General features: G+C 35.8%; 1 protein-coding gene across 1 annotated transcript in view; it reads right to left on the bottom strand.

Moving 5' to 3' along the window:
• The window catches only part of SEC63 (SEC63 protein translocation regulator), a 56,308-nt gene that overhangs the window by 7,082 nt on the left and 22,910 nt on the right, over positions 1 to 26,316 (bottom strand). The window contains exons 6-18 of the mRNA XM_031611351.2: positions 23,782 to 23,840; positions 23,003 to 23,053; positions 20,325 to 20,433; positions 18,899 to 18,993; positions 16,097 to 16,229; positions 14,872 to 14,964; positions 7,516 to 7,670; positions 6,388 to 6,535; positions 5,033 to 5,115; positions 3,439 to 3,498; positions 3,064 to 3,222; positions 2,195 to 2,353; positions 1,111 to 1,212 (exon numbers count right to left, since the gene is read on the bottom strand). Coding sequence (XP_031467211.1) covers positions 1,111 to 1,212; positions 2,195 to 2,353; positions 3,064 to 3,222; positions 3,439 to 3,498; positions 5,033 to 5,115; positions 6,388 to 6,535; positions 7,516 to 7,670; positions 14,872 to 14,964; positions 16,097 to 16,229; positions 18,899 to 18,993; positions 20,325 to 20,433; positions 23,003 to 23,053; positions 23,782 to 23,840 — 1,406 coding nt within the window. The remainder of the gene's footprint in view (positions 1 to 1,110; positions 1,213 to 2,194; positions 2,354 to 3,063; positions 3,223 to 3,438; positions 3,499 to 5,032; positions 5,116 to 6,387; positions 6,536 to 7,515; positions 7,671 to 14,871; positions 14,965 to 16,096; positions 16,230 to 18,898; positions 18,994 to 20,324; positions 20,434 to 23,002; positions 23,054 to 23,781; positions 23,841 to 26,316) is intronic.

Raw genomic sequence — 26,316 nt, 5'->3', positions numbered from 1 at the left:
CCAGCACAATGCAGGAGAAGAGATTCTAGATTAGCTCCCTAGTCAATCAACAGGAAAGCAAAGGGAACCCTTTGAACCACTGGCCCAGAAAGAAAGCATGCCCAAACACTCCACTCTGGTTCCAATCTGATCATCTCCCAGAAACCTAACTTACTTGCTCAGAACATAAAAGCCACATTTGAAAAGTCCCACCTTTTTCAAAGTTTCATTGTTGTGATGGGTTTTCAGTCACCTGTGAACTGCTCAGCAGTTTGCATAAGAAACAACCAATTGGACTTTCAACATCTAAGGCTGCTACAGAGACACCACTGTTTATGTACAGTCCTGAAGCACTATTCTTAAATACATCCCCATCTCCTTTCTCTGACACCTCCTCACACCTGTCCTTGTGTTTTTAAGCTCAATAGACAAGACTGTCTATTGCAAGTCTGTGACTGGCTTGCAGCACTTCCAGAATACACTCTTGTGCAGGGGCAGCTTTGCTAACCCTCTCCAACTTCCACAACTTCATCTCTAGCTTCCCCCTTGTGTTGCCACCATGCTGTTGCACTGAGACTAGAAGACAAGCAGCAAGCCAGAAGTACCAGCGATCTACACAACTTCCCAGATTCTGCTGTCATTACTGTTAACACAGGACAGGAACTCCCTCTCTCACAGATGCCTGCGGTTTGCAAAGTATTGAGCAAGTATTGTTATACCTTAATTCTGTATTAGAGCTGCTGCTGGGCTTTCACGCTCCATAGCACAAAGGGAAGAAAAGTACTATAAATTAGAATCCTGTATCAGAAAAATTTAATTCTGATTTTATCCTTATGTAATAAATCAGCAGAAGAAAACCTTAGCTTTGTTGCTGTCAAAAGAACTTTTAATTATATACAACTTTGCAAGTCTCTGGGTAGAAAGAATAATGCATCAGTAGGTTTTATGAAAGTATCTGAGGGGAGTTAAGAGGATTTTAGAAATTAAATCTTTTTAAATTGAAGATTGGCAACTTTTTCAAGTATTAAAAGACTCTTTAAAGAGCCTCAAATTTCCTGTAAAAATATATAGAGAGCAGTTAATTATACAAATTCTTACGATTCACAACTGTAAAAGTTTTCTATTACTGACCTCAGGAAAAAAGAGACTGTAAACAGGATGTGTTATCTTTGACTTGGTTTCAAGAAGGGCTCGTTCTTTTCTCTGTATACTTTGCTGTAATTCTTGCCACTCCTGTCAAAGACAAATTTAAAGAGTTACTATGCACTAGCCACCTCCTGGCAAAAAAAAGAAAAAAAACAACATATATATGTGTGTGTGTGTGTGTGTGTCCGTGTATATATATATGTGAGTGTGTGTGTGTCCATGGAAAAGCTATCTCTGACAAGTTCTTACACTGTGCTACATTATATATCATGAAAGGGAGAGGCACAGAGATTAAGTTATAAAGTACAATTCAAAAAAAAAAACAAACCACAAGTTTACTGAAACAGTAAAACCTATGAGATCACTTACAAGTATTTTAAAAAACATAAACAAATCACAGATCTGCAGGGTTGTGCACAATCTTTAGAATTCCCCTCTGCAGCACTGCCTGTAAACACTGACTATGTGAGCTGTAAGTGCCCAGATTATTTTGTTTTTTCAAACCAGAAGCTTCTCATCCTCTATGAGGCCTCCAGCTGCCTATGGAGTCTTCTGCTGCAAGACCTGTGGTGCAGAAATCATCTACACGCATAATGCCTCATTCTCAATTGCAAGCTCTTAAGCCACAGTTTCAAAAGACTAAGCTAATAATTAACAGTAAAGTTTTCATATCAAGCTTGTACAATTTCCTTCAACTACTGCATACTTGCAGCAGTAACTGTATATAAAACTGCATATAAAAAACAAAGTTCAAAGGAGAGGTTTTAACTGCTACAGATTGTGAAATAATCATCAAATTAAGCTGAAAGAAACATTATAATCTCTCCCTGAAGTTATTTTTCTCATGTCATTATTAAGCTTTCTGTCCATACTTTAAAGACCTTTCACTGTTCTCTCTGAAACAGACAAAGCACTTCTGTCAGAATAAGGACTGAAAACCTCTTGAGTACCAACATTATTCCTTCATTCTAGTGTTGCCTAGCCTGAGGCGATGCTAGAGGATTAAAACACATTTTCTCTCAACCCCAGTGGCAACATTACTCTTGGAAAAAAAGAACAACAAACTTACAGCTTCATCGTCTTTGTTTTGTTTCTCATCCTGTTCTCTGTCAGATTCCCTGTCACTTCCATCATCTTTCTCACTTTGAGAGTCCCTGTTTGTTTCTTCTTCTTCAGATTCACTTCCTTTATCAGAGATCTCCTCCTCTTCTTCCTTCACAACTACTTCCTAGTGGAGAAAATAATAACAAAAACACAACTCTTAGCTTGTCTGCATTATGGTAGTATGTAGCATTAAGAGCACTTGTTTTAAGGTCAAGGCCCTCACTTCCTACTTGAACTACACTCTTCCTATGTCACAGAGAAGTGTACAGTGAAGATTATTTTTTGACTGCATGTGTTAAGGGAAACAGGGAAGCAATGTTTCTTCTCTGTATGACGTCAGCAACATAAATCGGAGAAAACAGAGTTTGATTTTGAGGTGACATTTCAAAGAAATTATACAAAAACCAGAGAGAATGTAAGAAAAATACCTACAACACGGCCTGAGAGATGAAGAAAACATCATGCAGAGTGAGTGTAAAGGTACTAAACTTATTTAATTTACCAGAGGAAAACCTCATCTCCTTCTTGCCCTTAAATGAAAAGCAAAAGGTATAGAACTGTTCATCTCCCAGATGTCAGCATAACAAAACTAATAAAAAGCAAATAAGACAGCAGCCTTCTAAACTAGATAGGCACAACTTCCAGTAGGCCACAAGATATACTCTACTAGGGTCGTTACCTAAATTTTTACCGCTGGTTTTTAAATTTCAGGAAAGAAAGTATTTCAGAAAACATACTTTACAGAAGAAAAGAATTAAGAGACAAAAAAAATCTGTCATTTTAGGAACAATAAACTGAAGATAAAATTAAAATATCAATGAATTTATGAGCTACCCCATTAGCTTGCTTTTGCTTCTGCTGTTTTGGTGGCTGCAAGGAAGGTGGCACAGGTTTCTTTTTCAATGGCTTCTTTTTCTTTGATTTTGAAGCTTTCTTGGTTCCTTTATTCTTTTGTTGCCATCCTTTGCTCTTAACTTTGTTGCTATCTCCTTGCTGCAAGAAAGCAATGTTTAAAGTATTTTTTTCTGTTCATCAAAATTTCAGGCATTCACTGCACTTCAAGCATTTTAGCTGAGAACCAAAGTTAGAAAGCAGAGTTCAAGAGACACCTAGTAGGCGTTTCTGAAAAAGCTGCTTGAGAAATGCAAGATGAGCAACTCAAGAGAGTTTCTTTCAGTTAGGCAAGAGGAACATTTGTTCTTAACTTACCCCATCTTCTGCTGGTTGCTCTTCTGCTGAACATATAGACTGTTCCTTTTCAAACACTTCCTGACAGAAAAACATGTGAAAAGCATTAGTGCCTCTCTGTACCAAAGGAGTGAATAATGAAAGAGTTGAATTCATAGTTGAACTTACGCTAAATACAGTGAAGTTGGGTTCTGAAGGGAACAAACACCACAGGGGCTTAACACATCAAAATTAAACACTATTTCAAACGTTTGGTCTGGGATTTTTCCATCACAAGCATTAAAAAGAAATTTAGCAAAAAAAAAAAAAGTGTCATCTTGTTCCAGAGAAATCTAATTGTCTTATAAAACAGAAATCCTGCATCACAAAATCAAGCAGTAGTAAAATGCAAACTCTGCTCCAATTGCCAGAGCATTAAAAACTAACAGCTGCACTGCTACTCAGGGACACAGGATGACAATTAGACTATAAATATGAAACATTAAGACAAAAACACAATTAGTATTAATATTCTGCAGACTGGAATATCTCTATATAAAGTGAACATTTTCATGCATATCTTACTTCAAAACATAAAATACACCACTGAAAACAACATCCAAAAAATTTAAGGATATGTCTTACAGAATGATGGCAGATATGAGATATCACTCAAGAAAAAAGCATCATATAATAGGCTAGCTCTAGTTTTACACCATTTAATATCAAGGCCAGGTTGCCTAGTGGAGTTCACTCTAGAAAGCATCTTTAACCATTTTTCTATGCACTGTCAGACTATTGAATGAATACTTCAGTTATACCTAAATACTCCCTTCTGAAATTCAACAGGAACACATTGTAGATACATAGACTACTTTCTATTAAGCTTCAGTGTGCAGTCTAGTCCCAGCAGTTATGCTCATGCTTGTATGCCCTATCTTAGTGACTTAACACAGACTTTCCACTGACTAAAACAATTATCTGAACATTACGGATGTAAAAAGTTATATTATAGGCTATGTTGAGTAAAAATGAGTTGTTTCTAAGTTCTTTGTTCAAAGAACATCATTACTAGGTTTTAAGATAAGTAAGCACAAGTAAGAAGTTTAATAGGATGCAGTATCTTTTCGATCACATTACATGGCTATTTCCTACTTCCTTCATATGGCACAAGTGTACCTCCTTTATTTTGTTGTATATATGCCACACTTTGCTGGACTGAGTTTCTAAGTGTCCAAAAAATCAATGGTTTTCTAGCATTATGAATCCACATAAAGGAAAATCAATTTCAAACATTATCCTAAGTATTAGAGCAAGCACTTCATTCTAGCTCAGGAACTGAGTTTCTGAATGTCTTTTTCCTGTTGTTTAAAAATCACAGGGCATTATCATCTGCCTATTCTTTCACTGTTTCTTAGTCAGCTGCAGTGGGTCTGGCTGGACTTTAATCCCAGGACAGCTGTTTCATTCAGAAACAGAAATATAAGAGAGGGTTAAGAGCACAAGTCCTCAGATTCAATTTGTAATTTTACAGTGACATTTGCAAAACAACATATTAGTTTCCCAATAAAAAAATGCTTGTTTATTAGCACATTGTTGCTGTTAGCCATATCAAACAAGTAATCTTAATACTTACTGCCATGGTCTGCCTCGTTAGTGTGACCAGAACAGTGACAAGAGAACCCACTGTAATATTGTTGCTGTCTTCATCATCCAAAACTAGCATAAAAAAAAAAAGCAAGGAATATATTAAACTTATTAAATATTATTTTCTGTTTGAAAAAAATCTTGGCTTTGTTATATCTAATGTAAGCATACAATCTCAAAATATTTTTAACAAGTATCTTACAACATCAAATGCACCATCAGGATGAGGGCTAGTCATTCAGCAAACAATAAAACAGCAGCATTGAGTTTGAAATTTTAATTGTATGGAAGTTAGGGAAAAAAAAATCAAAGTTAAGATTGTTGTGGGAACCATAATTCAATTATATTGTGCATTGTATATATTAAAGTGTAACATTTCAGAAACATGAAATACCACATACGACCAAAAGAACCTTGTTATATTAGTTCCGGGAATTGGAACTTTGATTTTCCTGACTCTCATATGATTAACAACTCAATTTCAATGCCACGTTCACAATCATGCATTTAATTCTTTTTTAAGTAGAAGGCAAAGGAAAGTAAAAGAATAGCAGCGATTGCTTTAACTAAAGTATCAAACACTAAACTCACAGGAAAGCTTCTGAGGAGTTTATCTCTGCAGTCTATGAGCTTGAGAACATCTCAGGGAAAAATATAATTATATCCCAGTGTAAAAATTTTATTTACCTCCCTCCGCAGGAAAGCATCTTTATTAGTTTTACATCTGTGTATTTTATAAAATATTAATGCAGAACTAAACAGAAAAGTATGTGCATTGTTCATTCCTCTTCACGCTGAGTAACAAACTACAGACAGAAAAGGTTTGCTTATCAAAATATGGGAAATAAATGTTCCACGGTACATACGAAACGTAGCTAAGCATAGCATGGAAAAGTTCTGCCATATACAAAAGCCATGCAAAGATAATCACAAAAACTCATGTAGTCAAAGTCTCTAATTCGAAGATCTCCTAACTGACTCTCCATACTGGAATGAACTGAACATAAATTCTGGAATAAGCACAGTTTTTAAAAGATAGCTAATAAAAGTGCTATTTCAACCAGAATTCCACATTGCTCATGAAATATTAAATGAACAGATGAAACATCAGATAAGCTCCTGCAGGAGAAACTATAGGTGACTTGGGACTCTGTTAAATATTGTAATGTATTTTACCTTGTCAAACTATAAATCTCATGTACAAGAGCCTGTCACTCATGAAAGTATGTCATTTTCAAGGCACATAAATAACTATGAGTTGTGTCTCAGAAGCCTCCAGATTACTGCCAATAGACTACCAAAATGTCAGAAGGGTGACACATGCAGAAAAGACCTGCTACTCACCCTGTGGTTTTATATCCATAGTGACATATGGAAAGCTACCAAGGACAGCCATAACTTCATCATATTTCTTATCCTCCAGGAAATGCAGTAAGTTGCGACGATCAGAACCTTTCAAACTCACCAAATCCTGAATACTTTTGATTTTATACTGCATTTAGGGAAGAAAAAAAAAAAAAGAAATCACATAACAGTAGAGAACACAGTCCACAAAAAACTCATAATGACACGATGAGAATCAAGTAACTCATGTCCCCACATTGCTAATACATGCACATTTGATATGTTCTTATTAAGGAAATCACTATTTAGAAAACCAGTAAGTGTGTTCTGAGAAGCAATGAAGCAAAGAGTTTCTATTCAAACCTAATAAAAAGAACTGCCTTAAATACTGGCATGTTCTATAGTATGCCATCCCTTAGAAAATGGAATAAATTTATTACAAAACTATTGCTTCAGCCAACTTCTTCAGAAAGCTGAGCCAAGAAACATCACTAATTGAGTTTTTTATTTAACTAGAATATTTCAGTACTTTGTGGTTTACATTTGTAGGAACAACAAAGTACAAGTTACTTAGCTTTTTACATTGAATTGCAGATAAATTCAATTTTTTTGTTTTTAAAGATCTGCAGAGCAGAGTGGTGAAGACAAAATAAACAGAAATTTGTCTGAAAACTTGGTTACTTTAGACCATTACAAAAGTATGTATTTTATTAAACACAAGTTCATGCTTCTAAGCAGGCTGATCACACCCATATCCAGGGAACCATAATGTTTTTAAAAATGAATTGCATGGGAATCCTGTGCAAAAAAATCCCTAATGTATTGGTATCATTTTTCTTCTGTTTTTGAGGTCAACATACCTCTTTTACACTTAGATCTCCAATCCTAATTCCTACCTAACAGAGACGGACTTCAAAAGAACAATAAACACACAGATCTAGGAGGTATTGTGCTGAATTCCTGAGAACACACACACACAGATACGTACACACCTAGATATAAATAAATGTATTTTCTTTTTCCTTAGTTAATTTATGACCTCGCTTTCTTATAGACAAGTAGGCTGATGAAGAATACATTAATAAGCATCATTCAATACATTAACAAGCATCATTCGTAGTCTTATACCTTTTTATGATTAGAGACCCTCCTAAGATTGTCCTCTTCAATGTGAGGCAGTTGCAAAAGGGGAGATTTGAACTGCTGAAGTCCTTGGACAGTCATCTGGGAAAGCTTCATGCAATTTTCCAAAGATCCCAAAGATGGAGCACGGAACTCCCTTTCTTGGGGAGAAAGGAAAATAATACATCACTTTTCCCCCCCTCTTAACATATTCACAATGTGTACTTGAGTTACTGACTGCAGACCATTTTGATTTCAATAACAACAATAATAATTTCTTCAATAAGAAGACAGACTTATTTTTAAATGTCCAGCATAATTAATCCAGCAGCCTTCTTACTGTCATTACTGTCACATAGTTCAGCAAACATTTCCTCCCCTGTGTTGTCATAGCCAAACACTAAGAAATTGAAAGACTTCCATCCAATAGTCTCAAGGAACAACAGCACAATGTATCTCAGCTACCAACTACAGACGAAAGTTCTACCCTTTGGAATTTCCCAAAAAAAATGCAGCAAGAAAAACTCATTTTACATTCATATATTAAATGTATACATATTTAACACATTCAGCAGTACTTTGTATCGTTAAATATGGTCTATCATTAATCTTTTGCAAGACGTTATTTCTGAGATTTAAAAAGGTTCTAAGATTATCTTGAGAGATGAACATAGAAATAGGAGCTTAGCACATCCAAGAAAAAAAGAAGTATATATAACTGAAGCTAAGCAGAGCACATTATGCTAAAAGACAATAATAGATGTAAAATATCAAAAGCAAAGTAACTCTTATGCACCCTCAGCAAGTTTGCTGATGACACCAAGCTGAGTGGTGAAGTTGACATAGTAGAAGGAAGGGATGCCGTTCAGAGGGACCTCAACAGGCTTGAAAGGTGGGCCCGGGTGAACCTGGGGGTCCTGATGAATGAAAAGCTTAACATGAGCCAGCAGTGTGCCCTTGCAGCTTGAAAAGCAAATGGTATCCTGGGCTCCATCAGAAGAGGAGTGGCCAGCAGGGACAGGGAGATGATTGTCCCCCTCTACTCTGCTCTCGTCAGGCCCCATCTGGAGTACTGCATCCAGGTCTGGAGCCCCCAGCACAAGAAAGACAGGGAGCTGTTGGAGAGGGTCCAGAGCAGGACCAGGAAGATGATCAGGGGACTGCAGCACTTCCCCTATGAGGACAGGCTGAGGGAGCTGGGCTTGTTCAGCCTGGAGAAAAGGCGGCTGCAGGGTGACCTCATTGCAGCCTTTCAGTACCTAAAGGGAGCCTATAAACAGGAGGGGAATCGACTCTTTGACAGGGCAAGGGGACAAGGGGAAGTGGTTTTAAGTTGAGGGAGGGAAGATTTAGGTTGGATGTCAGGGGGAAGTTCTTTACAGAGAGAGTGGTGAGGTGCTGGAACAGGCTGCCCAGAGAGGTTGTGGATGCCCCGTCCCTAGAGGCGTTCAAGGCCAGATTGTATGGGGTCCTGTGCAGCCTGGTCTAGTATTAAACAGGGTGGTGGCCCTGCATGTGGCAGAAGAGTTGGAGATTTATGATCCTTGAGGTCCCTTCCAATCCCTGCCATTCTGTGATTCTGTGTGATTCCGTTATAAGCAAATCTAAAGGTTAAAAGAGGTGTCTGAGTGAACATCTGTAAGATTTTTCTTACAGAAATTGCAAGTCCTTTAGTATTTTAAAGTACAAGGCAAAGGTACACAACAAGAAATTCTTAAGCAGAAAACAGCAAAAGTAAAAATAAAAGTATTTAAAAAGCCATGTACTAAGCATTCTGTCTGCAATGAAATAAAAAAGCAAAGCAGACAGCCTTTCACGTACTGCTCTGCTTCTTTATTAGATAACACGTCCATTCACATGGAAGATTTCTCTATCTGTTCAGGAAAGTCAGAATTCAGAATTCTCGAGGAACCTGTGAACCTCCACTAGCCTGGAATTGGCAGTGTTCAGGTTGCTCTGTACATATTTCACAGTCGAAGAGAAAAATAAGTTAGATAAAAAAGAAAAATAAGTTACAAAAGTAAGTTATCTACTTAGGTTTTTTTGTTGGTTTGTTTTCTGAATTCCTATGTAGCATATGAAAGAACTGAAGACAATTTTAAATAATTATTACAGAAAGTAGCTACAACTCAAGATGCCTGTCAGTTTACCTTTAAACCACTGTATGCATTTTTCTAAACTTTTCCCAGAAGACATCAACCTTTAATTACCTTGGCAGCTACAGCTATATTCAGTATATAAGTATAAATACAAATATTTGTGTGCTTACATACACACACACACGTATATACAAATATGAATATTTGGCATACGTGGATTTGGCTGTTACAGCTTTGTTTGAGATATTAAAACAGGCACACAGGCATCTTTCAATAAATAAATGGATAGCCAGATGGAATACATATACTCTGCTAAGGCTGCACGATCAAACAACACAGCACCAGAGCAATTTTAAGTGTGGATAAATACATTTTTACTTGCATATGGATCAGAAGGCAGATAGGGTGTATAGCCTGCACCCCCATCCTCCCCCCCAAAAAGCCAAAGCAAAAACTGCTAAGAGTTCTATTTAAATGCCAGTGGCCTCAATTTACTACTTTTTAAATATAAAACAATTTTACATTAATTTTAAAACATTTTACAGGGGAAATATGAAAAGATAACAAATCTGATTGAAGAGAACAAGCTTGGTGACTTCAGCATATTTTCTCCTTCATTTATACCACTACCCTGCTGCACATTTATAAATTACATTTATATGCAACTATTACGGATTGTTAAATGCATGTGAGAGATCACTGCATCATCACCTCTGCTCCTGCCACCCTTTTCTCCTCACATGGCCTGTTTCTTCATGAATTACACCAAGCTATAATCAGCTGTCAGACCAAATTACACAACAGGCCTTTTTATTTTAAACACAAGGTATAATCTTCATGGTGCTTATTAATATGCAAAGCAGACAGAAAAATAACACCAGAGGATTATGAAGGGAACCATATGGCTAGAAATTCTAACAAAGAAAGATTGAACTTGTACCTTCCAAAAAATAGTGTTGGATAGACCGACATCCCAACTAAACAGCACAAAACATACCCTTCATCTTACCTATCTACCACATTCCCTGTAATTCTTTTTTTGTCTGCTGCTAAGGAAAGTCATACTGCAAACTAAGTTAATAAAAGAGTCCAAAATATTCTCTGTCAAGCTGGCTTTCACAGGAAATTTACCTACTTTGAGTCCACAAAGCCGAAATTCATTTTTCTTTAAGCATTAATTCATCATCTACGTCACACTAGAAAATACTTTAAAGTTGGAAAACATTATTTTAGTTCCCTGAAACTAATCCAGGAATGCATATCACCTTTAAAGTGGACAAGAAGACAGTCTAGCTTTTAACAACACTCAGCTGCTCTCGCTATAATATGAATGTAATTACTGCACATCTTGACAGCCTCTGCTTACCAAAGCACGCAAAATAAAATGACCTTAAATCTATGAAGCACAAAGTGATTCAAAATGTATGACAGGAAAGAAGTCAATCACTAGTTTAAATGCAAATAATAGCTGCTTGTGAGAGAATGGGTCAAACCACAACTTCTACTTTCAGCTTCCAATCTGAATTATGAAATTGTGCGGACAACTGAGATGACACAATCTCTCTGCAGACAGTTACCAGAGCACATCGCATTTTTGATAACAAACACCTCACTCCTCACTTGACAGAGCAACTTTCTACCTAAAGGATGATCTCAAGGAAGCCATCAAGATAGCTTAGGCCACTACGAACTATCAGTTATCAACACAAAATAATACAAGCAAGAGATGCCACAGAGCAAAGTGTATTTTTCAGGCAGGCGAATGTAAAAAAAAGTCTCACAGGCTGTACAGAAATTCAGTAAGAATGTACAATTTATCAGAAGGTGGCTCACAACTGCCACATTTTCCACAAGGATAAAAAAGTCATAGCAGTAAATAAAACTGACTGGGCTGGAATGAAGATAATACCCATTCTGTTCTTATGAAAGCAAATCGAAACTGTTACTTGCAAATAAAAAATCTGAATAAATAAGAATAATCTCAGATTTATTTGCAAAGAACAATAGATCTGTTAAACACTAAGACCTATATTCATTCTTTCATGATAAATTATTTCTAGTAGGGTTTGACAAAAAAGTAGCATCCCTGGCTTTTGTGGGTACATGTAACTTGCCCTCGCAGCAGAGTTGCTTGCACCTCCTCTAAGAACAGCTGACAGGGGACCAATAGTTAAATGCTATACATAACGTTTAGAGATGCTTCCAAATGCATAGATTTTTACTACTGATAATATCACTTGATATTTTCAAGGCAAACAAATGCAGTACACAATGAGACTTCTCATCCAACTATCAATTAAGCTTTCACAAATTATGACTTATCCACAAAATATTTCTTCAGAGATAATATTAACTCATGCCTTCACCTTTGTATTTTCAAAGACCAGGACCTCTGGACAGTTATTGCTAATTATAGCACATGATAATTAATTTGAAGTATCACGTCGCTGACTTGAAAATTAGAACTGAAATCGGGAACTTCCGCATTTTATGTTTTATGATAATTCAAATTACACAAAGATAACAAATACAGAGTTAAACAAACAAACAAAAAAGACTTAAAAATTACAATATGTAACTTAGATATCACTCATATCTTAAGAAAACAACTTTTCAATTTCCAGTTGGTTCCCAATGAGAGAATGGTTCCCAATGAGAGAATCAGCAGGGAGTAAAACCCTCTCTGCATCTACTGTCATTAGAAATAGAGCCAACAGTTTTAATATACTAAGCAACAAATTAGCAAACATGAGATTTTCCAATGGATCAAAACCCAGTGTTCTTAAGTGGTTCACTTTTAAGACCTAAAATTCATTATCATTGGCCAGAACAACTACTTGGTACCATGCTACCCAAAAGACATCGAGTTTAATATTCTGCAGTTAGAATATTTTCATGAAAGATTTGGTAGATTCAGTTTCTAAATATTGACACTTTAAAGCTGTGGAAATATTTTTGAGAAAATCTGCTAAAGAAATACTAAGTGATATACCTCTACTTCGTTTTTCCTATATCTATGGAAGCAATTTCTACTATATACAATGACAGCTGTATATTTTCTGGAACTTCAGAGCAGTTTATAAAATACTCTACATCTATAAATTATCATTACTTCACCAAATAAAAAAAGAATCTTTATGCAAACATAGAACTAAAGAAGAATAATACAGCTACTTGGAGGTCAAATTCTAGAGTATTTCATGTATGGTGATATCCTATCTCAGCTTTTATAAGAGATATAAGCATTCTCCATTTTTCAAAGACTTTCAGTTTGACTACAGTAAAAGTTTTTGGTTGTATTATTTTGCACAAGTGGAAAAATATACGTAGGTCATCTTAAAAGACATTTCCAGAAATGTGATGGATGATTTTTTCTGTAAAAATAAATACTTGTATTTGGCATATACAAGAGATAAGGAAAGAAAAAAGATGTTTCCATACAAGTGTTTTTTTTATAATTCAACTACATAGATTCAGCTTGGCTGAACTAGCAAAACTTAAAAACAAACCAACAAATAAAAAAAACAACACACACTTCCAAAACAGTTACTTTGCTGTTCACGAAATAATTTACCAAACTATTAAACAAATAGTTTGAAAGCACTGGTTTTGTATAACCACAGAATATCCCAAGATGAAAGGGAATCACATGTGAGGAGCTGCAGCCACCATGAGGGCTCCCCTCAGCTCTTCTGCTCTGGGCTGAGCAAACTCAGGGACCTCAGCTGCTCCCCACACACGGGAGTCTTACCCTGCAGACCCTTCACCATCTTTGTAGCCCTCCTTCATACGCTCTCTAATAACTTTATGTCCTTTTTATATCATGGTGCCCAAACCTGCACCCAGCACCGGAGAAGAGGCCACACAGCACCGCACAGAGCACAGCAGGACAAGTCTCCTCACCCAGTAGCAGTGCTGGGCTGGGTGCCCCCAGAGCACAGTTGGCCCTTTGGGCTGCCAGGGCACATCACTGTCTCATGTTCAACTTGCCACCAACCACAACCCCCAGATCCCTTTCAACAGGGCTCCTCTGCAGTCTCTCATCCCCTATTCTGTACATATATCCAGAGTTGCCTTGTCTCCTTGCTCTTGTTTAAGTCCATGCAGTTGGTTTCCCAGTGTTAAACCTGTACTGGAGGCACTTCTGCAGCATTGTTATGGTGCTTGTCCAAAGAAGCTTCACAAAAACATATCCACTACCTATGAACGTCTAATAATTGCTAGTAAATAAAATGCTACAGTAAGTTACACAATGAAAAATACAGATACTGTTTCTTTCTAGGTTTCAAGTTTGGTCTCCAGCAGTCTCAGAGAATGCTAAAGACAGAGATTAAAAAAAGAAATACTAATGCACTTATTCAATACTTCTTTCTTTTTAGGGTAGTAAAACAGCATTTTACTGTTCACATCCTCTCTCACTTTATTGGATTGCAGAACACCATTTGCAGTACTTGCAACAGTGCTGGGGAAGATCTTTCCTCAAATCCTTCTTGTTAGGAGGTTGTTAACATTTGTTAAATGAGTTTTGGCCTAGTAAAGACCAGCTAATTAGTACTGCTTGATAGACAACAAAATAGTCATGGATTAAGCATTAAAAATGCCCTGCTTACATTTGTTGTGATAAAGGAAAAAGATGCGAGTCCTTACTCTGCAAATAAACCTTTTCAGCATAATTCCATTTTTATAGTAAAAACAGAAAAGTTTATGTATTATATTTTGATTACATTTTTTTAACAATAATTTTAGCAGAAAAACTGCCATTAAAAATTCAGGGAAAAAAATCTACATAGCAGGCAAAACAACTTAAGTAAGAGAAACAGAGAAATTCAAGCAACACAAAAACAAAGAAATGACAGCTAATAAACAAGTTATGCACATTACAGGAGAGAAGGAACTATAAAAGAATGCAATTTAAAGATGGATGAATACAACATATCTTATAATAAGCGCTTTGATACTAAAAAATGGACCTGATCTTCAAGAAAAGGGTTTTTTAAGGCATTCAAGGAGAAGCTTTTGCAAAAATTGTAGAAACTAAAAGCAGAACTCAGATACCCAAGATTTCAGAGCACGACTTAGAAGAAACAGAAGCATTTCAGCCTTCAAAGTACAGAACTCTTTCATTACAGTGGGGGAAAAAAGTGCATTTAGGCATTTCTAAATATCACAGATTAAGTTTTCCACAAAAACCACAGACTCTTTTTGAAGTTCTGCAATGAAGAATGATATTTACTGTTTTTAATTATACAGTTTCTTTCCCTACCTTCACGGCTTCGAGCCATTATTATTAGTTGGCAAATCACATTAATCATTTCTTGAAGTAGTGCAGGACTCTTTTTCAGGATAAACTGCTGATCTGCAAAACAAAACTTGCTGCAATTACGTTGCACTTCTATTATGAAAAACGTGAATAGTTTACGGGGCAAAGTGAATGAAATGGGCATTAAATTGTGCAGTCTTCATTTGTATTCATTCTTGTATTTCTGAAAAAATACCACTTTATTCTCACTGAAGTATCTATAATATTCCTTAGCAAAACAGGAAAGAACAACTGCTAAGAAGGAACAAAAATTTTATAGATGAGACAAGCAGCTTCCACACAAAGTACTTACTAGATAAAACAAAAAAAGCAATGGGATGTCACAGACAATTTATCCTTTAGGTAATCTCATATTTTTAAAAGTGGGATTTTAAAGTGAAGCACTAATTTGGGGAAAAAAACAACATGACTTGTAAAGTACTATCTGGTTAAAAATAAAGAATGATGAGGTTTTAAGAACAATCAATACCTCAATAGCAAGGAAGGGGAGGGATTTTTAGTGGAGATTTAAATTGATCAAATTTTCTTTTTTGTTTTCAAAAGAGAAAATGAACCAAAAAGCCATTATTGTTTGTTTTAATTTTGAATTAAAATATAGAATATCTCAAGTTTACTGGTCAGCCTTAGAAACCACTACTGTCAAGGTTTAAAGGAAAGTAAAAATTTCTAAATTAATTTATCTGAATATTCACAAGCACGAAGAACTGCAAAATAGAAAACTGAAGCTCATATGTAATTGATATTTTAAAGTTTTAATTTCATCTCCCATGCTTTATATAGTGGAAGGGAGGAAAAAAAAAAAAGATATGAATGGAAATGTTAAGAGAGCAATACTAAGGTTGTCCTTAATTTCTTTACTCTGAGAAAGAAAGATACTTTATATGTCAAATCTCTTTTTGTCTACTACAAAGAAAAAAACATTTTCAATGAAGTCACTTTTGCAGCCAAGAAGCATTAGTGACAAGGATACTAGTATTACTGGGCTATCAAGAGAATGATAAAATGCTAAGCAAATGTTTTCAAGGATAATTCAAATTGAAAAACAAAGTGTTCCATGTTTAAATTATTTAGCAGAAATCCATGCAACTTTTTAATGGATAAAATCTACATTTACGAGCACTGTAGCAAGCAATTTGTTGTTCCAACAGTGTCTGATTAGATCTATTACCTTCTTCAAGGGTGTCAGGAACTTTCATCCTGGCAAGATGAGTCAACAATAGAACTCTGGCTTTCAGGCTGTAAGGGCAGGTAAGTGGAGGCTCATTCTTCTTTAAATTTATGCCACCAATTTCTCTGATTAGCTAAAAAAGAAAAAATAATTAAACAAATGGCTATTTCAGTGCCAAAGAAAATCAAACGTGAGGAGATTATTTTACAAGGAGAAAAATGTTACATTCATACATGCAAGCTTTCAAGTAATTTTTCCCTGAAATGATCTGTATAGATGAACATTGGCCTTTTTTTTTTTTTTTTTTTTTTTTTTATAATACAGCTCCAAAAAGTCAAAAGTTATTTTTCATTGTCTTGTTTCAATTGTGGAGGGAGGAGAAGAGATTTGCATGCAAAAAACTTGCCTTCAGTGAGCACTGAATAAATTTATATTGCTTGCTCAGTATTTTAACAATCTGATATTATTGTCAAGAGTTACTAGATTCAGCCATATTGCTAGTTGTTTATACTACACTGAGTATGCACCAGTAACAGAATCACCTTGAGACTCTTCACTCATCTAAGATCCATCCAGCTTCCTCAGAAATACTCTCAAATATCACAGAAAGAAGGAGGTTTGTAAGCCTAAATTCTCTGAAGGCTGAAGATCAAGTACTTTAACTTAATTACAAATCGCTCCTACTTGGAAAAGGCACAGTGTTCTTTATTCAGGATGACCTAATTTGATCCTGACCAGACCAAGATGCACAGTTCAAACAGGTCTCTCACCTGAGTTTGCTGAAGACCCTGGAGAGAGAAGTTGCAAAGCTGAGTAACTGAAGTTCAAAGTTATAAGAATCAAGACAACCCAGAAGCTTCACTTTTTAGGTCAAGTCACCTGAGGAGAGATTGAGGTTCCAAAATCTCTGTCCACAAAGGGAAGTTAAGATATCAACAGGCAGGCTACGCTGACCTTTAACTAGACTTTCCCTACACTTGTAAAAAAAAAAAAAAGAAAAAGATTTTTAAACAAGAAGTTCCTTATAAACACATTCTGGTGTAACACACCAGTCCAAGAGAGTAAAACTTTGGTAAGAAATGTTTTACAAAAAGTGTCAATATCGGGTTTATGAAAAAAGGTGAAATCAAAATGGGAACAATGACAATGGCCCAAAAAGCAGGATGCACTATCAAAAATGATTAGCAATATCTTTCTGCATTGATACTTCAGAGACTTGTATTGGCATGTACTAAGAACTAAAGAACACAGATGACACTGATGACTGGATCCTTAGAAATCAAACAAAATTCAGGAGCACAAAACGTAAGGTTGACAACTGCATAGTAACAAGAATTAAGGCTTGAAGATTACATTAATCCACCCAAACGAAATAGTTGTGGAAAACAGTATGCTTAAAGTTATTCCCCACAGAAATGCAGGGAATGCAACTAAGGCACTGCTGAGACTTAACGTGGAATACGGTGGGAAGTTCAGGTTAGCCAAAGTGAAAAGTAATGTAAAATTTAAAAATATATCAGTGATATCAGTGAACAGTACCCCATTCAGCACATGGCAGGATGAGGGAAATGAAGAGCCCTTTAGGAAACTGTGTTGAAAGACAGCAGCTGTCTTAGTTCAACAAAATGAAGGCAAAAAGAAAACAAACAGCTTATTGTTTCTGTCTATAAATGCATTAAGGATACGCACAGCAAGAATAACTTAAACTCAAGAATAATGATGACAAAAACTACAGATATAAATTTGTCACAAACAAGACCGCTAACCACTAGAACAGCAAGTTCTGGAACAAGAGGCTTGACTGTCTTTTAAATGAAAAATGACCGAATGTAAAGGGCTTGTACAATGCCAGTCTTTGCAACAGCACAGGAGAAGACTTGATGATCAAGATGATCTTCCCCAGCCACATGCTCTCAAGCAAAATGCCGGCTGAAAAAAAAGAAAAAGAAAGAAAAATACCTAACCATAATTCCAGCTCCTTCTCAAAGTCTACAAGAGAAGATGAAGAATTTGTAAGAGATGAGGACAGTTAAGTAAGGAGATATCTTAGTCTATTTTATTTGTGTTTAGAGTATGAAAACATATTTATGACTTGAAAATCTCACTGTGTGCATGCAAAGTTTTAATCAGTACGACTACTCTCCCTCATTTTGCTATTTTTAAGTGGAGCATTTTGTTTACTGTGCTTTAAACCAAAGTGCCAGTCTCCGATAAATAATATTTCCTAATCTTTGCTAGCAATCATTATTTGTCACAGTACATATTACAGTATCTTTGCTAGGAAGACAGAATGGAAATGAAAAAAGGCAACCAGGAGGGAATTGATATTCATGGATGAATCTTTAAAATATTTCAAGACATTATTACTTCAGACAAGATCATAATTTTAGTTCAATATTAACATATTTATCCAAACCTGTGCTGCTGATTTAACTGGTTTTAGTTCTAAATACTATCTAAGGAACTATTAAACAGCAATCATGTCTTTATACGGATACACAAAGTATATGAGGACTGATGCTTAAATTCATTATTTAGTCCACTGCTCCTCCAAAAAGCAATCCAATTAGTTGTATACTAAATCAATTCTATCAGTATTAAGCTTTACAATCAGTTAATGTTATTTTTTTTTCTAATTCTAAATCAAGTCTAGCTTCTAATTCGTACTTCTGAAGAAGTACAGATGCAATCTCAACAAAGCCTTGAGAACTTGAATTCCACCAAATGGTCGAACAAGTGTGCCATTTCCCTCTTCCCTTGAAGGGGTCAGTTAGTTGTAAAACATCTCTCAGTGTAACTAACCTGTGGTATCTGAATGTTGTCTGCTGGTCTGCTTGTAGCATCTTTATTGTACTGAGGATCAAATTCGGATGCTCCTGCTAAAACCATGATAAGCCCTGCAAAGATGATGGGAGGTATACAGGAAAAAAAATAATCAGTAATATCTTATGCTGCTGAGTGATTCGTTCAGAAATCTCAGCCACAAAAGTTAATCTACTCTTTCCTCCAAAACTATGAATATTCATGTTCTCTATTTAGTGGATCAGTTTATACTGTTACAGAGCAAAGCTGGCATGAGCAAATGCCTGGCACAAAGTAAATGAGATAACTCAAGACTCCATTTTGCACAGCATCAAACAATAAATGTCTTCACAGAACCATAGCTAGGTTTCATTAGGACTGGCAGACATCACTGCACTGCAGTTTGATCATTACTGCATGCTCTCAGAATCGCTTGCCTCAGCAATATATATGTTTGAGGCTGCACCACAATGTGTATACCAGGGGCAAAATAGGAGAAAAAATTTTAACTCCATTTTCTGTTCAAGTGACATTGAGAATCCACCATTCTTTTTCCTTTTAATGATTAAAAGAGCAGTTCAATAAAAACCCCTGCAAACAAATCCCATGAAGATAATGCATTGGTCCTTTTCTCGCAGAAAATACGATTAGGAAAATCCATAGTACCCCAAAATATCCTTCATTATCTAATTAAGATTAAAAATCAGCCAAATTGGATATTCTAGACAGCTTTCTGCTCATAATTGTATCAGACACCTCTGCCATAGCAAACAAGAGAAAATCCAACTTGTCATTTGCTCCAGTTACTGTACTTTTTCAGCTACAGTTATTCAAGCTTCATTCTTAAATTTTCACCAAGTTCTTCTCTGAGCAAGTCAGAGTTACTTTGCCAGTTGCAGTGCTCAGTGAGTTTCACCTATTAACAAGTAAACAAGTTCTCTGAGCATTAGCTGCCATTTTTGTTCCAATTATTATTTACTTTCTGAGCAGTGTAAGAAAGAGCTTTAGACAAATCTAAATACTATTTGAGCTTCAGAGATGTAGATCTTATAGAAAACAAGTCTTATAAACTCATTTGTCTTCAAACCTGAAAAAATATCTAAAACAAACCAACTCATGCAGATTTGTCTCGCTGTTTCCCTAGCCCAGTTTGATTAGTCCAGCCTAAGTCTTGAGTTTTGGCACTGATACCTCACCAGTGTGAAGTTCATAACCAAGCAAAAGCAAAGCAAATTCACTATGCGATTTAAGTCATCTCTCTAGAAAATTTTCTTCACCTGCAAAAAAAATGAAGTTTGAAAAAAACACTCTGAAAGAACCAGAAACAGTACCCTAATGTAACAAAAGCTTACAAAGCAAAAGGATTTTAACACCAACTGACATTTCCAGACGGACACATCAGGATGTCAAGACGCCTTTTACTTACGTTTCATGTCCATATTCCGTGTTTTATAGACAAAGTAGGTATATATTTGAGTTGTCCGAATGAGAATCTGATCTCCACTATATCGTATCGATCGGTACCACCAGGAACCCTGAAACATTTTGTATGAACAACACAGTGTCAGCCACAATGGAGTATCTAAATGGTTACACAAGATCATCTCATACTTGTTCATAGGTAGCCTATACCTCACAAAAAAAAAAAAAAAAGACTATGCCTAAACAATTTTTCTTACATTAAGGTCAAATGAAGTTCAGAAGGAAGAAAGAAAAAAATCCTCTCCAAAATGAACTTTAAACACGCATCAATGTATTCATCTGAAAGATTCTGAAGCTAAAAATTTTTGGACAATTTTTAGCCTAGAGATTCCCCCTTGCACATGCACATACACATACATATATACACGGTTTTGTTTACTCATGGTGTTATTTTAATGAATCCACTGAAACTACCAGTTACAAAGAAAGTAGTATTGTGCAACAGCATTCAAATCAAATTCAGTTTAGGCTGATTACGGCCTAAACCAAGACCAGAAAGGGAACTTTCATTCTGAATTATTTTTCTGCAAATTCTCCTGAAGTTACCCAATTAGAATATGCTTTTCAGAAGGGGGATTTAGAGTGGTTTAAATTCCACCCTCAATGGCATGGGGAGGCCCATCTTCTGCTAGAGGAGTTTGGAGGTAACCCAGCACCAGCCTAAGCCATACCCCCTTAAAGATGACCAAAGCTTTTTCCCAAACCTTCAGAAACATTCCCATAATTTCCTCATAATCAGTACACCAGTGACTTCAAATTATAGAACTCACTGAACAGCATCCATAATTTTAAGAAAAGTGGCATGGAAGAGTATAAGATGCAAAGTGTTCATTAAAATTCTCTCTGTAAACAAAGCTCAATAACCTGATTTATCCAAGATAAATCTCCATCTGGTGTAAAGTTTTTTAGTTATTATGAGTGAAAAGTAGCAAGCAATGAAGTAGTAATCAATGGTTACTACTATTAATTTAATAGGCAACTGCATTAACTCCCATAGCACAGTGAGGACACTGCAATTTACTTAATTATTTGGAAAACATTCTCCTCATAAAAAGTGTGTTCATTTGCTGGTTTTGAATAAATTAACTTTGATTCTTCCAAGAATAAATGAAGCTTCACACAGAAGAACACAGAACTTCTACGAAGTTTTTCTACAGAATAATTTGTATTATAATCCCAAGGATTCCAAGTTTTTTGTCAAATTAAGTACCAGTACAGGAAGCAAAACATTAACAAATTCTACATGAATGAGACTGCCCTAGAAGTCCTACCTGCTTTTGCGGAAGTAGCTTATTATCTCACCCCACATATGAAAGCAGAACGTTATTTAAATACTTTGGTCAACAGAAGTCTATAAAGAACTGCATATCAGTATTTTCCCTTTATACATCTGGATTCAAAGGGTGAACTAGCCTTATCTTATTTAAGATGCCTATCGCGGATATGAAATGACTACACTGTAGTTAACTTCGGCTTCTTTATTGATTCATAAAAGAGAAACAGCCCTATTAAAGGCATGAATCATTTTATGTGTCTACTTTAGAATTAAATGATAAAATAGCTTGCTCCATAAAAATGTCTGTTCCTCTTCACCGACTATAAAAGAAATTTACAATGACAAGTTTGAATGCAGAAGTCTACATCTGGTACAGAGACAAGAAGAGGCAGATTGTTTTTTGATCCTGTTCAGGATATTTTTTTCACAACAACAGAACGGATGTTTACTTTCACTTGAGCTATGATAAACCTGCTATAAATCATTAAAAGTACACACGTACAAAAAAAGCATCAACTCATGCCAACTGAAACCCCAAAAGAAAAGAAAGATGCGTCGGTAGACATCTCACGCTGCATTTTAGACTCCATACTCAACTCCTCGTTGAAAACAGTGTATTTGAAATTTATTACACTAGATCCTCAATGATGCAGAAACACTCCCTAAGACAAGGGAAAATGCCAAGCTGATGTCCTGTACACAAAGACATGAGCATTTCTCAATAGACCGGCAGAATTTCTCAAATGAAAATCTCTTCCCAAAGAGAAGGAAGGTTTAGGAATTCCATTTTCTGAGTCTGAGAGTCATTTTCTGAGGATAAGGGACCGTAGTCAGAAGCGATACCAGAGCCCTGAAATATCACTCATCTTGCAATTGATTCCTCACACAAAGAAATGTTAAGAGCAGACATTTCAGAGTGTATGGAAGATAAAAAACAATTAAAACTATGAAAATAAAGGCAGTCAGAGACAAGTTGTTCCACAAGTAGAAATCATTCCCGTACCAACAGCTAAAAACATCTTTGTCCTGCCTCTACTGTAACACTACTGAATAAACTCTCATTTCATCAAATTATATTAATTATCTTGTGACACATGACTGATAAATTACCTAACCCAATCTCTAACTCTTGTGACAATCTGCTGGTTTCCTAACAGTCAGTCCCCTTCGATCACAGCACTGCATTATTACTTTTTTTTAATAAACACTACAGCAACTGTACTTTTTCCAATAAAAAACTGAAGCTCTCTTTCACCATGAAAAGAAAAAATGAGCAAGTCCACTAATGTCCAAGCTGTTCACTGCTTGTTTAGAGGGTAGAATATTAATCAGATAATAACGCTTACCACAACAACTGGAAGAATAACCATAAATGCTAGCCCATATACAAGCAAAACCTAGGGAAAAAAAAGAAGAAATCACATTAGGAACTTCAGTTTCTTAATGCCACTCTTGTTTATCTCATAATAAGATCAAGCAGCATTACCACAAACCTACTACAGGTTAAAATAATCTTATTGCATAGCAGTTATTTCTGAAGAACAACTTAAAAGTAATACAATCTGCTGGGTAGAGTTTAAATAAGGAGTATTTGTTTAGCTAAGTAACCATTTAAGCCATCCATTTAAGTCTTTGGTGGGTTTATTTAATTATTACAGAGTTGGTAACTAAATTGTGATGCAGTGGACAGAGATGATGAATGTATAAGCAAGCAGGCAAGCTGAGTATGTTGCAGGAACAAAAGTAATGGAAAGAACAATCATAGAGACGCTAAGCATCTATAGCAAATCAAATGGAACTACAGAAATCCAGCAAGCAGAAATAATTGTGTATGTGTTTTCTCACTACAGCAAACACATGCTTTGCAGCAGGGGTGACCACAGCATCACTTAATTATCAGTGCAATTAAATCCTTCAAAGCACATTAATGGTCTACTCTCAAAGGTTAGATTTAAGCTGTTACTTTTGACTCACGGAACTTGCTTCAGAGACACATTTGGACCAGAATGTCAGCACTGACATTCTACATGCTTTGACTCAAACATAGAATTAAGCACAGGCACATGTTTTAAGGTGAACACTTGAAAAGCCATCCTAAAATATAAGCCTAAGTAAGTGGACTCACCAAAATTGAATTTTTCTGATCCACAATCCAAGCTGGCAAAGCTATACCAAAGCTTGTAGCTGTAGGATGAAAGAAAAGAAATTCACTCTATAATATTGAGGAAATAGTTTTAAATCATGTTAAGTCTACTAAAAAAAATAAATCACTCATGTTTATCATAAAGTAAAATTCTAACAAATTTCACTAAACAAAAACACAAATTAGAAATATACTCAAGTATGCAATGAAATTATAAGCGCAACATCTGAAATCCCAATGATTTTATCTTAGCATTTTGCAATGAGACAGACATGCAAGATTTATTAACATAAAAGGAAAGAAAGATTTTGCAGGTAGAAAAGCTTATAAGCTCAGCCTCTTAGAGTTTTCCACAGCTTAAATATAGATCAGTAAACACATAAATTGAGAAAAGAAAAAAAAAAACAACAGCAAAACCCCACAACTTTAATGATTTCCAGGACCTACATTAATCCCCCCCCATCTATACTATAAAAAATAAAGTTTTAAAAAATCATTTCCTCACTACCAGCAGTGATCAATAAGTTATATCACCTTGAATTAGGACAGACTAGGAACTTCTACATACTTAGAAATTACTGATAGTGTTTTCAATAGGTTCTGACAGCCATTCACTCAGATAGCCAGTTATTATGCACAAGTCTAACACAACTTTTAAGAAGTCCTTCAGATGGAAACTACTATTTATCAGAAATCAAACTCAACATCTGCCCAGCACAAATCTCAAGCTTAAGAGTTCAGTGGAATAACACTGAGTGAATTTGCTGCAGTATGTTATGGGAAACACCCTGGTTGTTAAATAGAATCTGATGGTACTTCCCTAACTTTAATGGTTATGCATTTTTAGAATTGTAAATGTAACAAGTCTTTTACTGGTGGGCACTAAACTTGATACTTTTGATCGTTAGGATCATAGCTCCAAATTGTTCTAGGAATAGAACATTTCAATACAAAAGCTCTTTCTCTTCTGTTTGGAGAATCTCCTTGCCTCCTACTATGCTCATCAACATGAAACACCAGCAAATACTCAGGGGAAACAATTTACATTTTATATTCCTAAAGCATGTATTTTTATTCTCCAGGTTTATCTATCTGCTTTTAAATACTGTGCAAATGATTCTGCACATGAAGTATTTTACTTAAAGGAGCAAGTCATATTGAAGATGTGATAAACTTGTTGGCCTGTCTCTAACCTTCATTCCAATTTATTTGGACAGGGAATGGAATACTGCTTGTTCTTCTTTTGTGCTAGGCACAGAGAGTGGGATGCACCTCATCTAACTTTAGGCACATAAGATGTGCCTGCATACCTGCATACCTGTTTCCCTTCTTTGACTAGACAGAACTAAAAGCCAGAGTACATAACCCAGGTTCATTTGTTTACATTAGAGTGCAAATGAAAAAATTAATTTCATTAAATGAGACAGAAAGCTCCTCACACAGCTGTGTGGAACAAGGTTACATAAGATAAGGAGAATTTCAGGCTTCTTCCAATCCTTCAGATCAAGCAACAATGCAAGATCTAGTAGCAAAGCAGAGAACTCTCATTGCACAGGCTGAGTTAAGGTTTCAGTAGAGTAGAAGGCCTAGAAATAAACCGTGTGAACTCCTCTCCTATGAAAGAATCACTTCCCTTTGCCATTCAAGAATCATGAGTTCCTAAGTTAGTGAAATCTTCCTCTGAGCAAACCACACAAGGATCTTCTCACCTTCAAAATCTTATCTGCTTTTGGACAAATCTTGTTTTAAAGTCACAGCTTCAGGTTGCTTCAAGTACTCTGACATACAGTCTAACTCAAACTCCTGTGCTTTGGCAAAAATAAGTTAATAGCTTCTGAATGGAAGAAATCAATAAAGGCCTTAAGAAAGCTTTACCATCATATTAACAGTGCGACTGTGCTGATGATGACAGCATTTCTCAAGCAAGATCTTACTTATATTTTGCAGCAAGAGGGACAGTCCTCCCACTTGCTTGGTAAGTAAATAAACTTTAGTTAGAAACTGAAAGAAATGCCCTATGTAGTAAAACACAGCTACCACTTAAGCCCATGAGAATCACCTTTATCAGTGTACGATTCAGTTGTTTTTCTTGAAGAGAAAGATTGTTTCTTTGACATACATTCAGGGGGTATTTTATTTTCTTCTAAAGTGAATATCCCATACTGACAGACATAATTTGAGAAAAGATTTTCCAGCACATCTTTCCTTCACGCATTAAACTGTAAACTCATTCACTGTTTCAAGTTGGCCATAACTCTCTCTATGCAGATATGCAGTATGACTTAGTTCCTCAAACTGCATGGCAGCAAAAACTAGACCTCCAATCACACATCCTCACATATGTCCCCTTTAAATATGTCTACTGCCTTATGGCTAGCAATTTATTTTTACATACGTTGATAGTATGTGTTTATAAACACAAAAAAAAAGTTTAAAATGACAAGTTTCTGAAGACTAATGGACTGTTTTCTGCTTAAAACTCCTTTAACATTGGCAATTCAGTATAAGTACTTAATT

The sequence above is a fragment of the Phasianus colchicus genome, chromosome 2, assembly GCF_987193195.1.
Source record: "Phasianus colchicus chromosome 2, bPhaCol1.hap1.1, whole genome shotgun sequence".
NCBI classification, from domain to species: Eukaryota; Metazoa; Chordata; class Aves; order Galliformes; family Phasianidae; genus Phasianus; species Phasianus colchicus.
Note: the sequence above shows the minus strand (reverse complement) of the source record. Positions and strands in the feature narration are given on the sequence as shown.